The sequence below is a fragment of the Xylocopa sonorina genome, unplaced genomic scaffold (assembly GCF_050948175.1).
Source record: "Xylocopa sonorina isolate GNS202 unplaced genomic scaffold, iyXylSono1_principal scaffold0014, whole genome shotgun sequence".
In the NCBI taxonomy this organism is placed as follows: domain Eukaryota; kingdom Metazoa; phylum Arthropoda; class Insecta; order Hymenoptera; family Apidae; genus Xylocopa; species Xylocopa sonorina.
Window position 1 is genome coordinate 6,161,439 of NW_027490090.1, and position 15,871 is coordinate 6,177,309.

Genomic DNA, 15,871 nt, shown 5'->3' on the forward strand with positions numbered 1-15,871 from the left:
ATTTTTAAAATCGGAGCGGCTTTAAATTTTTAAAGTGGACGGATAAGAAGCCGGTATGCATGCTAGCCACTTCTGAAAACCACAGATGTGTTATTGTCCAGGGTAGAAGTAATAAGTTAAAGCCGGATATAGTGTTCCTTTATAACAATGACCAAAGAAGAGGTTTGACCATCCGACCAGATGTTTTTTTATCGTAGTTGATTATGCAGAACAGTAAAGTGGTATAGAAAAATAGTTATCGAATTAGAGTGCGGAACGTCTCTCGTCACTGGCTGATATATATATATAGAAAATGGAGTACCAATGGTATGAAAATAATAAACTTTCGCGAAAAAATTATTGATTATCTTCTCAGTACAGTAGATCATCACAGTGAACAAACGTCATCTGAAACTGAAGCAGTGCCCAAGAAACTTACACATTTTCTGCGGTTGTTCCAAGGACGCGCGAGAAAAACGAGACAGCGATGAAAAGAATGTTATAGACGTATGTCTAGAATAAATGGTAGGCAGTAAGCCGCGAATAAGGCAAGAAAAGAAAAAACCTGTTGTAACCTATGTAAGGGCCCACAGGCACTCTACCTAACATGTTTTGAAAAATTACATAAAAAAAATTAAATAATTATGTTTGGTTTATAATATTGATTTTTTATATTTTAAATATTGAATATCTGTTTATAATGCTGAGAATTGAAAATCTCCTTTGTGAGATAAAAGTTTGACCCATCGTGATGCACGCCGGCGTCAACGTGCTAAACGTAGAAATTAGATGTGCCATCGCATTGCGTGGAGCGTTAGATCACTACAGCTTTGACAAGCAGTCAATATGAAACCCCAGCCCGGTGCAAGGAACAGTCAAATTTTCATTCGTTTAAAGTGTTGAAGTAGGTAAAGATAATGCGATACATAGAACATTACAACATTCTTGCTTTCAAACGTTGAAATGAGACGGCCCACCGCACAGCATGTAGCATTAAAACTCTATTGCTTATACACGTAGACACTATGAAACGCCATTCCGATGCATTTATCTGTAGAATTCGCATTCTTTTGAAGTGTAGAAGCAGATCAACAAAATACAAAGTGTACAAAGTTACAGCTAACTTACTTTGAATCGTTGAAATGATTTGCGCCATTGCATTGCATGGAGAAATAGAACACCATTGCTTTGACACACAGACATTTTAAAACGCCATCCTATTGCATGGAACTGTATAATTTACATTCTTTTCAAGAGTTCCAGCAAATAACCATTGTGCTATGCATAGAAGATTCTCGCTTACTTTCTTCGAAACGTTGAAATGAAATGCGCCATCGCATTGCATGGAGCCTTAGAACTCCATTGCTTTTGACAAGCAGACACTATGAAGCGAAATCTCGCTGCATGGAACTGTAGAATTTACATTCTGTAGAAATGTAGAAACAGATACGCATAATGCCATGCATAAAAGACTAAACGTTAAAATGTGGTACACCATCGCAATCCATCAAGCATTAGAGCTCCATTATTTTCACACGCAGACACAACGAAGCGCAATTTCGTTGCATGGAACTGTAGAATTCAGATTCTTTAGAAATGTAGAAGCAGATAAGCATAATCCCATGCAACGAGCATTACAACATACTTGCTTATTTTGAACTGTTGAACTGAAATGCAATATCGCGATTCTTCGGTACGTAAACATCTAGGAACGCTATTCTTCAGCAAGGAAGTATAGGATTCACCTTCTATTGATGTTAGAAGCAGATAAAAATAACATGTTGCATTGAGTACTACATCTTATCATGAAACACTGAAATGAGATGCGACATTTCGTTGAATGGTGTATTAGATCTCTATTGTTTAGAGATCGTGAGAAACTATCCTGTTACAAGGCAGTTCACGATTCACATTCATTTGAAGGTTAGAAGCAGATACTTATAACGCCTTGCATTGAATATTAGATCTTATCATATACCACAGAAATGAGATACGACATCGTGTTGAATGCAATATAAGATCTCCATTGCTTCTTCACGTAGACATCTAGAAACGCTATCCTTTGCATGGAAGTATATGATTCTCATACTTTTGATGTGTAGAAACAGATAAGCATAGTGCGATGCATAGATCATTGCAACCTACCTACTTACTTTGAACTGTTGAAATGAAATGCATTATCGCAATGCATGAAGAATGCCTTATGTTTATTAGCTTCCACACTTCAGAAGATTATGAATAATACTCTTTCTTGCAATGGAATAGCGCTTCTAAATGTCTATGTGTCGAAGCAATAGGGTTCTCTTACTTTATTCAACGCGAAGTCCCAACACATTCCAATACTTCATGATAAGATGTAATATTCAATGCAAATAGCTGTACACCTTTGCTTCTACGCTGCTTCATTCAACGCAATGATCTCATTTCAATGTTTATTCTAAGATGTAATATTCAAAGCAACGCGTTATGTTTATCTGCTATTACACATCAATAGAATGTGAATCCTGCACTTCTTTGCCAGGGGAAAGCGATTCTAGATGTCCACGTGTCCAAGCACTTGATTTCTCATGCTTCATGCATCGCGATATTGCATTTCATTTAAACTGTTCAAAGTAAGTAAGTAGGTTATAAAGCTCTATGCTACATTTAAATTTATAAAGCTCACTGTAAAGCTCTGTTTCTACATTTCTAAAGAATGTGAATTCTGCTGTTCCATACAACGGGATAGCGCTTCACACTGTCTGCGTGTCTAAGCACTGGGGTTCTAATGCTCCATGCAATGCTATTGCTCACCTTACTCCAACGTTTCAAAGTATTAGTATGTAACGCTATCCCGTTGCAGTGTAGTATGGGATTTACATTCTTTTGAAGTGTAGATGCAGATGCTTAAAACGCATTGCATTGTATATTACTTCTTATCATGAAACATTCAAATGAGATGCGATGTCCCATCGAATGAAGTATTAGAACACTATTTCTTCGACATGCAGACATCTAGCTCTGCTAACTTACTTTGAACTGTTGAAATGAAATGCGTTATGGAGATGCATTAAGCATTAGACATCTAATGCTTCGACGCGTAGACATCAGGAAACGCTATCCCGTTGCAAGGGAGTGTAGGATTCACATTCTTATAAGGAGAGGGAGCTGAAAGTCATAACGCTTTGCACTGAATATTACTTCTTGGAACATGGAAATGAGATGCGAAATCGCGTTGAATGAAGTATTAGGATTCTATTGCGTCGACACGTAAGCTTCTTGAAACCCTTCACCTTTGCACGAAACAGTAGGATTCATATTCTTTTGAAGCGTAGAAGCAGATGAGCAAAATGCCATGCATTGAATATTACATCTCATCATGAAGCATTGAAATGAGATGTGCCATCGCATTGCATGGAGCATCAGAACTCTATTTTTGTGACAGGTAGACTCTACATATCGCTATCCCGTTGCAAGCAACTGTAGAATTCACACTCTGTTGAAGTGTAGAAACAGATAAGCATAAAGCTGTGAATTAAATAATACAGGTTACTTGTTTTGAAAGGTTGAAATTAAATGCGCCATCGCAATATATAAAGCATTAGAACTCTACTGTATTAGAGACAGATATTAGAGACAGGCAGACACTGTGAAACGGCATCCCGTCGCATAGAACGTTTCAATACAGGTAGGCCGTAACGTTCTATGCATTACATTACGCTTATCTGCTTCTGCACTTCAAAGTGATCTGAATTCTACAGTTCCTTGCAGCACGATAGCTTCTCGGTTCAACATTTCAATGTATGTATGTAGTAAGCTTCTATAGAGGCCGCTATGCTTACTTGGTTCTACATTACAAATGCATGCAATTTCTACAGATCCACGTAACAGTTAGCTCTTCTAACTGTCAGCTTGACAAACTAATTGGCTTGCAAAGGACCATGCAATGCGATGGTGCTTCTTAGTTTTACGTTTCAAAGTAAGTAAGTTATAAGGTTCTATACATCACAATCATGCTTACTAGTTTCAACATTACTATGCATGGTATTTCTACAGTTCCATGTTACTGTATAGAGCTTCATAGTGTCAATTTGTCAAAGTAATTGTGTTTCAAAGGTCCATGCAACGCGATTGTGATTCCCACAATTCAAAGTTCTACAATTAAATGTATCTGTTGAAATCACACTACATGATGTTCAAAGTTTCGTTACCCTCGAATACCCTCTCATAATTCACCATTACATCTAAAATGCCATCCAATTTCAAAACATTTCAAGACGCTCTAAGTAAATATATAGTCATATGTCTTTGTTATTAAAAATAGAATATCTCCTCTAAATGCTCCATTACATCTAAACTCCTATATAATTTTATGTCATTTCAAGATGTTTTAAGAAAATGCTCAAACTAGTTCATATGCTCACACTTATCATATATTTTAGTCACAATAAATAGATAATCTCCCCTCTAAAATTACTTCACCACATTTATATTCTATATAATTTTGTATCATTTCATGATGTTTTAAACAAACATTTCTAATTAGTATCTATAGCTACACTCTCTACATATTATAGATAAATCTAAATAGAATATCCCCTATAAATACTCCATTAGCTGTAATCTTCAATGTACTTCTTCATTCTTATCTGCTTCCACGCATCAAACGAATGAGAGTTTCACAGTTCCTTCCAACGGGATTGCGCATCATCGTGCCCACGTGTCAAAGCAAGAGAGTTCTAATGCTTTGTACATCGCAATGGTCACGTTTAATTTCAGCGTTCCAAAGTAAGTAAGGTACAATCTTCTAAGCATTCCAATATGCTTACCTCCTTTTACACTTCCAAAGGATGTGAAGTCTACAGGTCCATGCAGCGCGATGGCGCTTCATAGTGTCTACGTGTTAGAGCAATAGATTTATAATGCTCTATGCAACGCGATGGCGTTTCTCAGTTCAACCATTCAATTTAAGTAAAATATACGGTTCTATTCAAAGCAGCTATGGTTACCGGGATCCTTGATACAAAGTATATAATTTGTACAGATACATGTAACTGTATAGCGCTTCTAAGTGTCAAATTGTCTAAGTAATTTATTTGCAAGTGTCCATGCAACTCGATTTTGTTTCTCAGTTCAGTGTTTCAATGTAAGTTAGTTCTAAGTTTCTATACATATCAATTTTGCTTACTAGGTGCTTCATAACAATGTATGCAATTCCTACAGATCCATGTAACTCTCTTTCTCTTCCGACTGTCAAATTGACATAGTAATTGACTTCCAATGGTCCATCCAACGCAGTGGCGCTTCATAGATCTACGTTTCAAAGTACGCGAGTTGTAAGTATCTACACAACGCAGTTATGCTTACCTGGTGCTACGTTACAAAATGTGCAATTTCTATAGACCCGTGTATCTGTTCCACGCTTCTAAGTGTCAGCTTGTCAAAGTAATTGACTTCCGAAGTTCAATGCAATGCGATGGCGCTTGTCAGTTCTACAATTCAAAGTTCTTCATCTAAAAGTGTCTGTAGAAATAGCACTTCATGATGTTCTAAGTACATATTTCAAGTTATTATATATATTTATTCTTATCATATATTTTAGTTGATTGTCAACAGATTACCATCACTAAATACCCAATTACATCCAAAATCCTATTTAATTTTACATCATTTCATGAATTTCTAATAAAATATTCCATATTAGTATATAAATTCATTTTTATCATATATTTTAGTTGATTGCTAATAGAATACTCCCTCTAGATAGTACATTACATCTAAAATCCTATCTAATTCCTCACTACTTCGTGATATCTTAAATAAACAGATAAATAAATAAATAAATAAATAAATAAATAAATAAATAAATAAATAAATAAATAAATAAATAAATATATATATATATATATATATATATATATATATATATGTAGCATTATATATATTTCAGTTAATTCTGCATAAAATGTTTCTCTATGTACTACTTTTCATCTAAAGTCCTATCTAATTTCATATCATTTCATGCCGCTTTAGATAAATACTTCAAATTGGTATAAATATATGCAGACAACATTTATTTTTGTTAATTGTAAAAAGAATTTGCCCTCGAAACGTTACATTACATCTAAAATTGTACCCAATTACATATCATTTCATGGTATTTTAAATAAATGATTCAAATTAGTGCATATATTTGCATTTATCATATATTTTAGTTAATTGTAAACAGAATATCCCCTCTGAGTACACCATATCGTCTAAACTCCTATCTAATTTTGTTTCATTTCATAATATCCTAAGTAAATATTTCAAATTAGTATATAGATATTTACACATATCATGTATTTTATTTAATTGCATATAGAATACATCTACCAATGATACCCCTATCATTACATTCAATTTCCTATATAATTTTATATCATTTTATGATGCTTTATATGAATATTTTAAATTAGTATATATGTTTACACTTATCATAAATTTTATTTAATGTATATATAATATCTCCTCTAAATGCTCCATTAGTGTATCTTATTTCAACGAATTACAGTAAGTAAGCTGTAATCCTCTATCCACAGCATTATGCTTGTCTGCTTCAACTCTTCAAAAGATTGTGAATTCTACAGTTCCATGCAGCGGATCCGCGCTTCATGGTGTCAGCGTGTCAATGGCTTGGCGTATCTCATTTCAACGTTTCGTGGTAAGTAAACTGCAATCTTCCATGTACTGCATTATGCTTATCAGCTTCTATACTTCAAAGAATGTTAATTCTACAGTTACTTGCAACGCTATGGCGCTCTGTACTGTCTGCCTTTCAAAGCAATAGAAATTTACTGCTCCATGCAATACGATGTCGCATCTCCTTTCTACGTCCCAAATTAATAAGCTGTAATCATCTGTGCACATCGTTATGCTTATTTGCTACATTTCCGAAGAATGGAAATTCTTTAATTCCATGCAATGAAATGGCGCTTCATAATGCTTCCGAGCCAATGTAATGCAGTTCTCATGCTCCATGCATCCTCATTTCACAAATTCTGCAAAATCCCTATTAAACACATAGCAGCAATAAACTCGTAAAGCAATAAGATGTCGCCTCATCATAGATTTCAAAATCATGTCTTCGTAGTGAATCTTCAAATTGTGTATACCATGTAGCTGGCCGTTTTATTGTTTTATTTCCCGCTCCTCACAATTATCGCAACCAACCTACAACCGCTGATCCCACTCTTCGCGCCGTCTTGTTTCCTCCTAGTTCCCGAGAAAGAAGCAAATTTACAGATTTTCCATCAATAACGTCTCATCGATTTGCCACACCCTTGACCACTCCTCCATACAAATTTACATTAAAAGAGTTTGACTTCATGCCTGATAAGCTTAGTAGGAATTCTGATTCAGACACATCAGAGAACATGAAAAACAGCAAAACTTTGTTAATTCATTTTAAGTTAAATATAATTGTTTGTTAAGGAATCGTGTTAATTCTATTTGTATCTATCTATTTCCCTATTACTGTAATACGAATTAGAGCGCACGTTGAAACTGTGACGAAAATATATACGTCCTTCTATAGCTTATCAACCGAAAATGAGCCTCGCCGACAGAAAAATCAAGCCAGTGATCAAGCCAACGCTCCAGGATGAATTGCGTTTCTCAGAAGCAACAAGTCGGATATACCAGGGGATCCAGACATCATGGCAGATCTTAACATACATGATATATCCGCAATGAAAAGGTAGACTCGTTTATTCGCCTAATCCTCTCTTATCCATATTCTACGTTGACAACCTGATCGCTCGAACAAGCTCAGTCCATTCCTCATGAAATTATTCTCAGTTCCCTGCGGCGTAAACGCGGTACCACATTCGGTCAAATCATTGTCTTCACGCGACATCTTAAAACATGAGAAACATCAGAGCAACCGGACATACGTTTACTACAAACCTATCTTTACGCGTTAACTGAAACATGGAAGCGATTCGATGGCAACTAATTTGACCTCGAAGAATAAGACAGAACAGAAAATTCACGTCGCTACAAAATTCAAAATTCAAAACGGCTACTTCTCTATCATAACTCGTGCCGAATCTCCAATCGAGGGAAACACGTTCCAATCATCGACCACTTCCTCAACCATAACATATGTCATTAAATTACCAGAAATGCAACTCCCAACATTCGGTGGAACATACGAAAATTGGGCATCATTCTATGTTGTATTCTCATCGATCATCAATCGCAACGAAACCTAACTTCAGTTCAAATATTGCAATACCTGCGGGCGACATTAACCGGAATGGCCGCTGTCTGCTTCGAATCCTTTAGCACAACGGACGCAAATTACACCGACGGGATTGTGTTATTGAAAGGTAAATTCGATTGTATAAGCCTCTAAACATTGTGACGCAATCTGGAATATCCCAAAAGCGCCAAGGGACATTGCAGAAACACTAGGCAATATCATCGACACCATCAACCAACTTCTTAGCGCACTGAAAAATTGCGCAGCAAAAATATATCGCAATATTTTCTCTAGAGTTTCTGGAGAAACGGGCCAACCGGAGATGTGTACCGGAGATGAGCGCAAAAGCAATCTCAACCGCAAGTCTGGTCGACGGAAGATCATCGGAACATTCACGCTCCACGAATAAACGTACTACGCAAAACCAGGTGCTCTTGTCACAAGGATATTCTAATGACGATTACACAGAAAGCGGGATAAACTGGACAATAATAAGAACCCAAAAATGTCCAGTATGCTACGGAGGACACAGCATTTAGGCATGTGAAGGGTTTCACGGACTCTCAGTCCAGGAGCGCAAGGCTGCCTTTGAAAAGGATTTACTATGCGTAAACTGCTTGCGCAAGGGACACAAATATAGCCTGTACCACAGCAGCTCCTGTCGCATATGTAACAACCAATACCACACGATGCCGCACCAAGCGCAAAGATTCCGGAAGTAGATTACTTCTAAACCGCCAGTCATCACTCCACCCGAAGAACGAGAACCGATAACGAACGAAGAATGTTCAATGTCCGAATAACATCAGGACGTTGAGGCGCCGAAGGAAGAGGGTCATCAGATCGCGTTTGTCGTCGATTCAGTCATGATTGAATTACTCGTAACCACACAAATTCACATTTTGGACCACGATCAACGATCAGTCAACTATCGAACGTTGATCAACACGTGCGCAATTACAAATATCATGTCAGAAGTCCACGCGAAGTATCTCGACATACCAAGAAAACACTGTTCCGTACCCATCGGTGTTCTGAACACAATGTCCACAATAGCAAAACACTCCATTACGGCAACTATTATTAAATCAAGGACCAGCGATTATGCATGAGATCTGACCTTTCTTACAGTCACAAATATCTCATCATCCATTCCCGATCAAGCCATTGATCATTCCGCTATGAAGATTCCGAGAAATCTACAACTAGCCGATCCAACTTTTTATTGTCCAGCGCTAGTCGACCTGCTCCTCGGCGCTGGGGCCGCCCTAGCGTTGTTACACATTTATATCTCCAAAAGTCGAGGCTCGGATGGGTAATCGTAGGGAGTGTCCCAACCTCTCAACCCAAGCGCAGCAACTTATATCATACAACCACTACGTTACTACCCGACATTACTCAGTTTTGGGAGATTGAGGAAGTACCTAGAATCCAACGTCTCTCCGAACCGGAGAGAGCTTGCGAGGCACATTACCGACTACATATCACGCAAAACGCGGACGGCACGTACATTGTAGCAATCCCATTCAACGACCAAGTATCACGAGTCGGCGAATCCAGATATAGAGATTTAAAATGTTTCACAGCACTGGAAGAGAAACTGGAGCGCGATACAATTTTAAGAAGGGAGTATCACGCAGTCATACAAGAATACCTTGACCTTGGACACGTGTCAGAGATCTATACCAGCCAAGACGTGAACGAGGGATACTATTTGCCCCATCATGGGGTCACGGAAATCAGCAGTCAAATGAACAAATTGTGGGTGGCATTTGATGATTCCGCTAGCCCAACAACGGGAATATCCCTCAACGATACACTACATATCAGGCCGAAGATCCAAGAAGATCTGATTCACATATTGATACGATTCCATACGCATAAATATGCTATTACGGGCGACATCGAAAAAATGTTCAGACAATTTATAGTGCGTCTAGCTGATCGCAAATACCAACGCATTCTATGGCGCAATGCTACCGGAAACATTCGGACATATCAATTAAATACTGTCACCTTCGTGCTTTCAGCTGTACCTTTCTTGGCCATCCATTGCCTAACACAATTAGCCAATGCTGAAGAACACAGATTTACCAACGTATCTTGCAGCTTAAGGCGCGATTTTTACGTCGATGACGCACTCACTGGAGCATCAACCGCAAAAGAGACTATTACAGTGCGAGAAGAACTATTCGAGCTGCTACAAACCACCAGATCAGAGATCCGATAATGGGCTGCAAATTATAGATCCCTATTGCAGGCCCTTCCCGAACAAGATATCAATAGATGTCTCCATCTTGACGAGTCATCAATCATCAAAACTCTCGGCGTGGTTTGGAATTCCGCGTATAACTTCATCAGATATACAGTCGAAACGAAATCACCCCTACCGGGCGTCACCAAACGCTCCATCAGGTCTGATATTGCGAAAATATACGACCTATTAGGCCTTCTTGGTCCAGTTATAATCGTGGCCAAAAACCTGCTCCAGAAGATTTGGACCCTGATGGTGGATTGGAACGAATCACTACCGATGACCATTCATACCGAGGGGATAAGGTACTGTGCTCAACTGCCATTCCTGAACAACTTTCAGTTTCAGCGAAAGACTATTAGCAACAAGACAAAAATCAGAGACATTCATGGATTTTGTGATGTCAGCGAGAGAGCCTATGGACCTTGTATCTGCCTACGATCCGTCGATAAGCAAGGGCATATACAGGTAAAACTCCTCATAGCGAAATCGAAAGTGGCAATCTTAAAGAGTCAGTCCATTCCACGACTTGAACTGTGCGGATCGCTATTGCTTACGTCGTTAATGATCACGACTCGCCAGGCTTTACAGCTAGAGTGCAGTCGCACGGTTCTATGGACGGATTCCACCATTATTCTATATTAGCTCAAAACATCGTCACACACTCTACAAACATTCGTAACAAATCGGGTGCAGAAATTACAAACAAGAACGACCATCGACGACTGGCGACACGACCCAATAGGATCATCACGTTCACAGGTTCGACAGCGGGAAGGTCCCACACCAAGAAAGGAGTTTTAACGGTAGCTGAACTCGAGCACTCCAAAAAGGTCATCAAAGGAACAGTACAGAGTATACACTTCACCGACGAATTGGGTTTCCTGCGAAACAAGGGGCACGACCAAATCAAGGGAAATTGATAAAATTGAATGCCTTCCTTGACGAAGATGTATTCCTAAGAGAGGGTGATCGATTGACACATTCACCACTACCGTTCTCCCAGAAACTCCCTATAATTCTACTGAAAACTCTAGTAACTACACTTATCATTATAAACGAACATCTCACATATTTACACGTTGGAGACCAGATAACATTATACAGCATAAGTTGAAAACATTGACCCATTGTCAGCCGAATCCAAGTCTGGACAAAAGTACGTGTTTGTGTCCGTTATTGAAGCGCCAACCCATCAGTGGTCAATTACCGTATGGGCGATCTACTTAAAGAACGCATCACCCAATATTGACCCTTCACAAATGTAGGCATTGATTACTGTGGACGCTTTCTCATTGAAGAGCGTCAATACCACAGTTGTAGAAAAAAAGATCTATGTGGCTGTTTTCGTCTGTCTGGCAATAAAGGCCGTTCAGCTCAAAATTGGCCACTACGAATTCTGCATAAATCTATACTCTGATAATATCTCAAACAAACTTCATCGGAGCAAATAATGAGTTTAAAGAGATATGAGAGTTACTACGTTCAGAAAAACATCACTCTTCCACACGAATTCACAATAAAACATTTTGACTTCATCGAACAAGAGCTTAGTAGAAATTCACATTCAGACACATTAGAAAACATGAAAAACACACTATTCCTGTCAATTCATTTTAAGCTAAATATAATTGTTTTTCGTTGAGAAACCATGTCAACTCCAACTGTACCTACTTACTTCCCTATTACTGTAACACGTATTAGGACGTACGGTGCAACGGTGAGAAAAAAGTTCGAGAAGAAAATTGAAGCCCTTCGATGACATGTCAACCGAAAATAAGCCTCATCTTAACGCGAACTCAAACACAATGCGATGGCGCAACTCATTTCATCGCTTCAATGTAAGTAAGCTGTAATATCTAATACATAGTCTTATGCATATCTAATTCAACACTTCAAAACAATGTGAATTCTGCAGTTCCTTATAACGGGGAGAGGCCTCATATGGTCTACCTGTAAAAGCAATATAGTTCGCATGTTCCATGCATTGCGGTGGTGCCACTCATTTCAATGTTTCAAAGTAAGCTGAAATGTTCTATGCATCGAATAATGCTCACCAGCTTCTATAATTCTAAAGAATGCGATATCTACAATTTTATGCAACGCTATTGCACGTAACACTGACTACGTGTTAAAGCAGAAGATTTCTAATGCTCTACGCAACGCCACAGCGTATCTCAGTTTAACATTCCAAAGTAAATAGCCTGTAATGTTCTATGAATAGCACTAAGCTTATCTGCTTATATACTTTAAAATTTTCTTTTCTTCTAAACACCAACTGGCGAGAAAGCCTGTGACAGAGAACGAACTGAATATTTTTATTGGTATCCTGCTTATAGTGGTTGTAGCGCCCCTACCTAAAATTAGATTATGTTGGTCTCAAAAGGAAATGTATACAAGCAATCGAATAAAAAACACGATAAAGCGCGATCGCTTTATATCGATACTTAGATATTTTCATTTCACCATTATTTCCACGGCTAGGACTGAGAACCGTTTGTATAAAGTTAGAATTACTGTCAACGCAATTGTCTACACTTTCGAAAATACTGTTAACACGTTGAGTGCTATGCCGATCATCCTATACTTCTCGCTCAGGCGGCAGCGCGTGAGCACTTGATACCGTACGCTCGATTGATGGGTATAAACAAACGATAACTTTGATACACTGTATCCGTTTCATTTGGACTGTCGAAATGATACAAGCAATGCATTTGTATACAATGTATAAACATAAGATAATTAGATGGGAAATGCCAGATAGGCGAAAGAGCAAATACAAGGTGAAAGTTATTCTGATAAAGCCACGGGAGTATAATGACCTATTGCAGCAGAGAGAATTGTGTTTTATAGTGACTATTTTGAAAAAGTTTTGATATCCATCAACTAAAAATGTTGAGAGGACGAACAGATAGTGACTCGTCGATCGAGTGAGCCATTTGTACCACGCAAATATCGGCGTATAATACCACTACCATCTTCAGATAGTGAAAATTCATCTAGTAGTTCACTAAGCAATACCGAAACAAGTGATCTAAATGATCGGTTTGATCCGCGAGGCACCCAGCCAAACATTATACATTTCTCAAGTCCCCATGGTGTCAAACTCGCTCATGAAGAAATGGAAAATTGTAGCACAGTGGAAGGTTTTTACGGCCCTTATGTGACGGATAAACTATTTCAACATATAAGCGAACAAACAAATATTTATGCGACACAAAGTACAATCGCTTCCAAACGTGCTGAAAAGTGGGTGCTAACAGATAAGGACGAAATAAAGAAGTTTTTTGGTGTGGTCTTGTGGATGGGATTGGTAAAGCTTCCCTCTTTGTATCTGTATTGGTTTAAGGATTCATTGTTTATTCAAACATTCCCGCGGAAAATTATGAGTAGAGACAGATTTCAAATTCTGTTGGGAATGTTGCATTTTGCCGACAATACAAAAGTGGATGCTTCCAACCGTCTCTCAAAGGTTGAATTTTTAATAAAAGAATTAAATATAAATTTTAAGAAAGATTATGGTGCCGTTGAAATGTTATGCATCGACGAGACGGTAATACCATGTCGTGGACGGATAATTATTATACGAGTGTGGATATAGCAAACAGACTCATAACAAAAAATACGCACTTGGTTGGTACTCTTCGACCAAATCGAAGAGGCAATCCAAGTAAGGTTGTGACAGCCAAACTGCGACGCGGAGGAGTCATTGCTCAAGAGAACAGTAGAGGGATTATATTCATGAAATGGAAAGGCAAGAGGGATGTTTTAGTTCTTTCGATCAAGCATTCTGACGAAATGAAAACCGTAATAACAAGAACAGGGGTATGCTGCAAACCAAAAATTGTTATTGATCATAATAAAGCTAAACAGCGATTGATCTGTCTGATCAAGTGGGTGCTTACAGCAGTCCACTTGGAAGGTCACTACGATGGTATAGAAAACTGGCATTCGACCTTCTTTCGAATATTGCCGTCGTGAATGCGTTACATATGTTCCAAAATGTAACAGGAAGAAAGATGTGAATTACAACATTCCGAAAACAATTGGTAAATGCTCTCACACGAGATTCACATGAGGAAACCCCAATTAGGGCCGATACGAGTAAACGAATTCACAAATTTCATAGGAAGGAAGGAAAGGCGCATGAAGTACAAAAATAATATGTTGAATGTTACAGCACAAACACAAAAATGTTCGGACGCCAGTTAGCGAGGAAAATGACAGAGAAAGTTACTACCTACTGTAATATGTGCAAATCACAGCCACATCTTTGTTTAAAATGTTTTAATAAACTTCATTAAATATTAGCATGAATTTTTTAATTGTCATTAATAATTTAACCCTTTACAATGCCGGTCTCATGCACCGATGTCGATCAAACAAAAAGTTCGCTGTCAGTCCCTAGAATCCACGTTGTCCAAACAAAAAGTCGATTGTTAGTCCCTGGGGACTGACGTATCACTCAACGTGTTAAGCCCGGTATAAATATTGTAATCGACGAAATCATAGTTCCATGGCGAGGACGCTACAGTTTTTGCCAATATATCCCAGGAAAGCGGCATAAATATGAAACAAAATTTTGTAAACTGTGCCTTCCGGAAGGATACACACATAACATTCTTATTTACGCAGAAAATAATGCAATCAGGATAGCGAAAGCACATGCGCATGCTGTAGTTTTGACGTTGGAGGGTGAATTATTATTTGAAAGTCACGTATTATACGCAAATAGTTTATATACTTGCGTCCCTTTGGCCGAGAAACTTCTGCAAAAAGTAACATTTATTTATGGTACAGTAAATATTAATACAAAATTTCTTCCGTTGCAGGTCAAACGGAAACTGCAATGGATCGGCTTTATGTATTTTCAAAATCGGAGCGGCTTTAAATTTTTAAAGTGGACGGATAAGAAGCCGGTATGCATGCTAGCCACTTCTGAAAACCACAGATGTGTTATTGTCCAGGGTAGAAGTAATAAGTTAAAGCCGGATATAGTGTTCCTTTATAACAATGACCAAAGAAGAGGTTTGACCATCCGACCAGATGTTTTTTTATCGTAGTTGATTATGCAGAACAGTAAAGTGGTATAGAAAAATAGTTATCGAATTAGAGTGCGGAACGTCTCTCGTCACTGGCTGATATATATATATATATATAGAAAATGGAGTACCAAAGTTATGAAAATATTAAACTTCCGCGAAAAAATTATTGATTATCTCCTCAGTATACTGGATCATCACGGTGAACAAACGTCATCTGAAACTGAAGCAGTGCTCAAAAAACTTACACATTTTCTGCGGTCATTCTAAGGACGCGCGATAAAATCGTGACAGTGATGTAAAGAATGTTATAAACATATGACTAGAATAAATGGTAGGCAGTATGCCGCGAATAAGGCGATAAAAGTAAAA

General features: G+C 38.1%; 1 protein-coding gene across 1 annotated transcript; it reads left to right on the forward strand.

Moving 5' to 3' along the window:
* Positions 1-9,384: 9,384 nt before the first annotated feature.
* Positions 9,385-10,433, forward strand: LOC143431805 (uncharacterized). The gene is made up of 2 exons (XM_076908742.1): positions 9,385-9,518; positions 9,560-10,433. The coding sequence occupies exons 1-2, from the start codon at positions 9,385-9,387 to the stop codon at positions 10,431-10,433; spliced, it is 1,008 nt and encodes a 335-aa protein (XP_076764857.1).
* Positions 10,434-15,871: the final 5,438 nt, after the last annotated feature.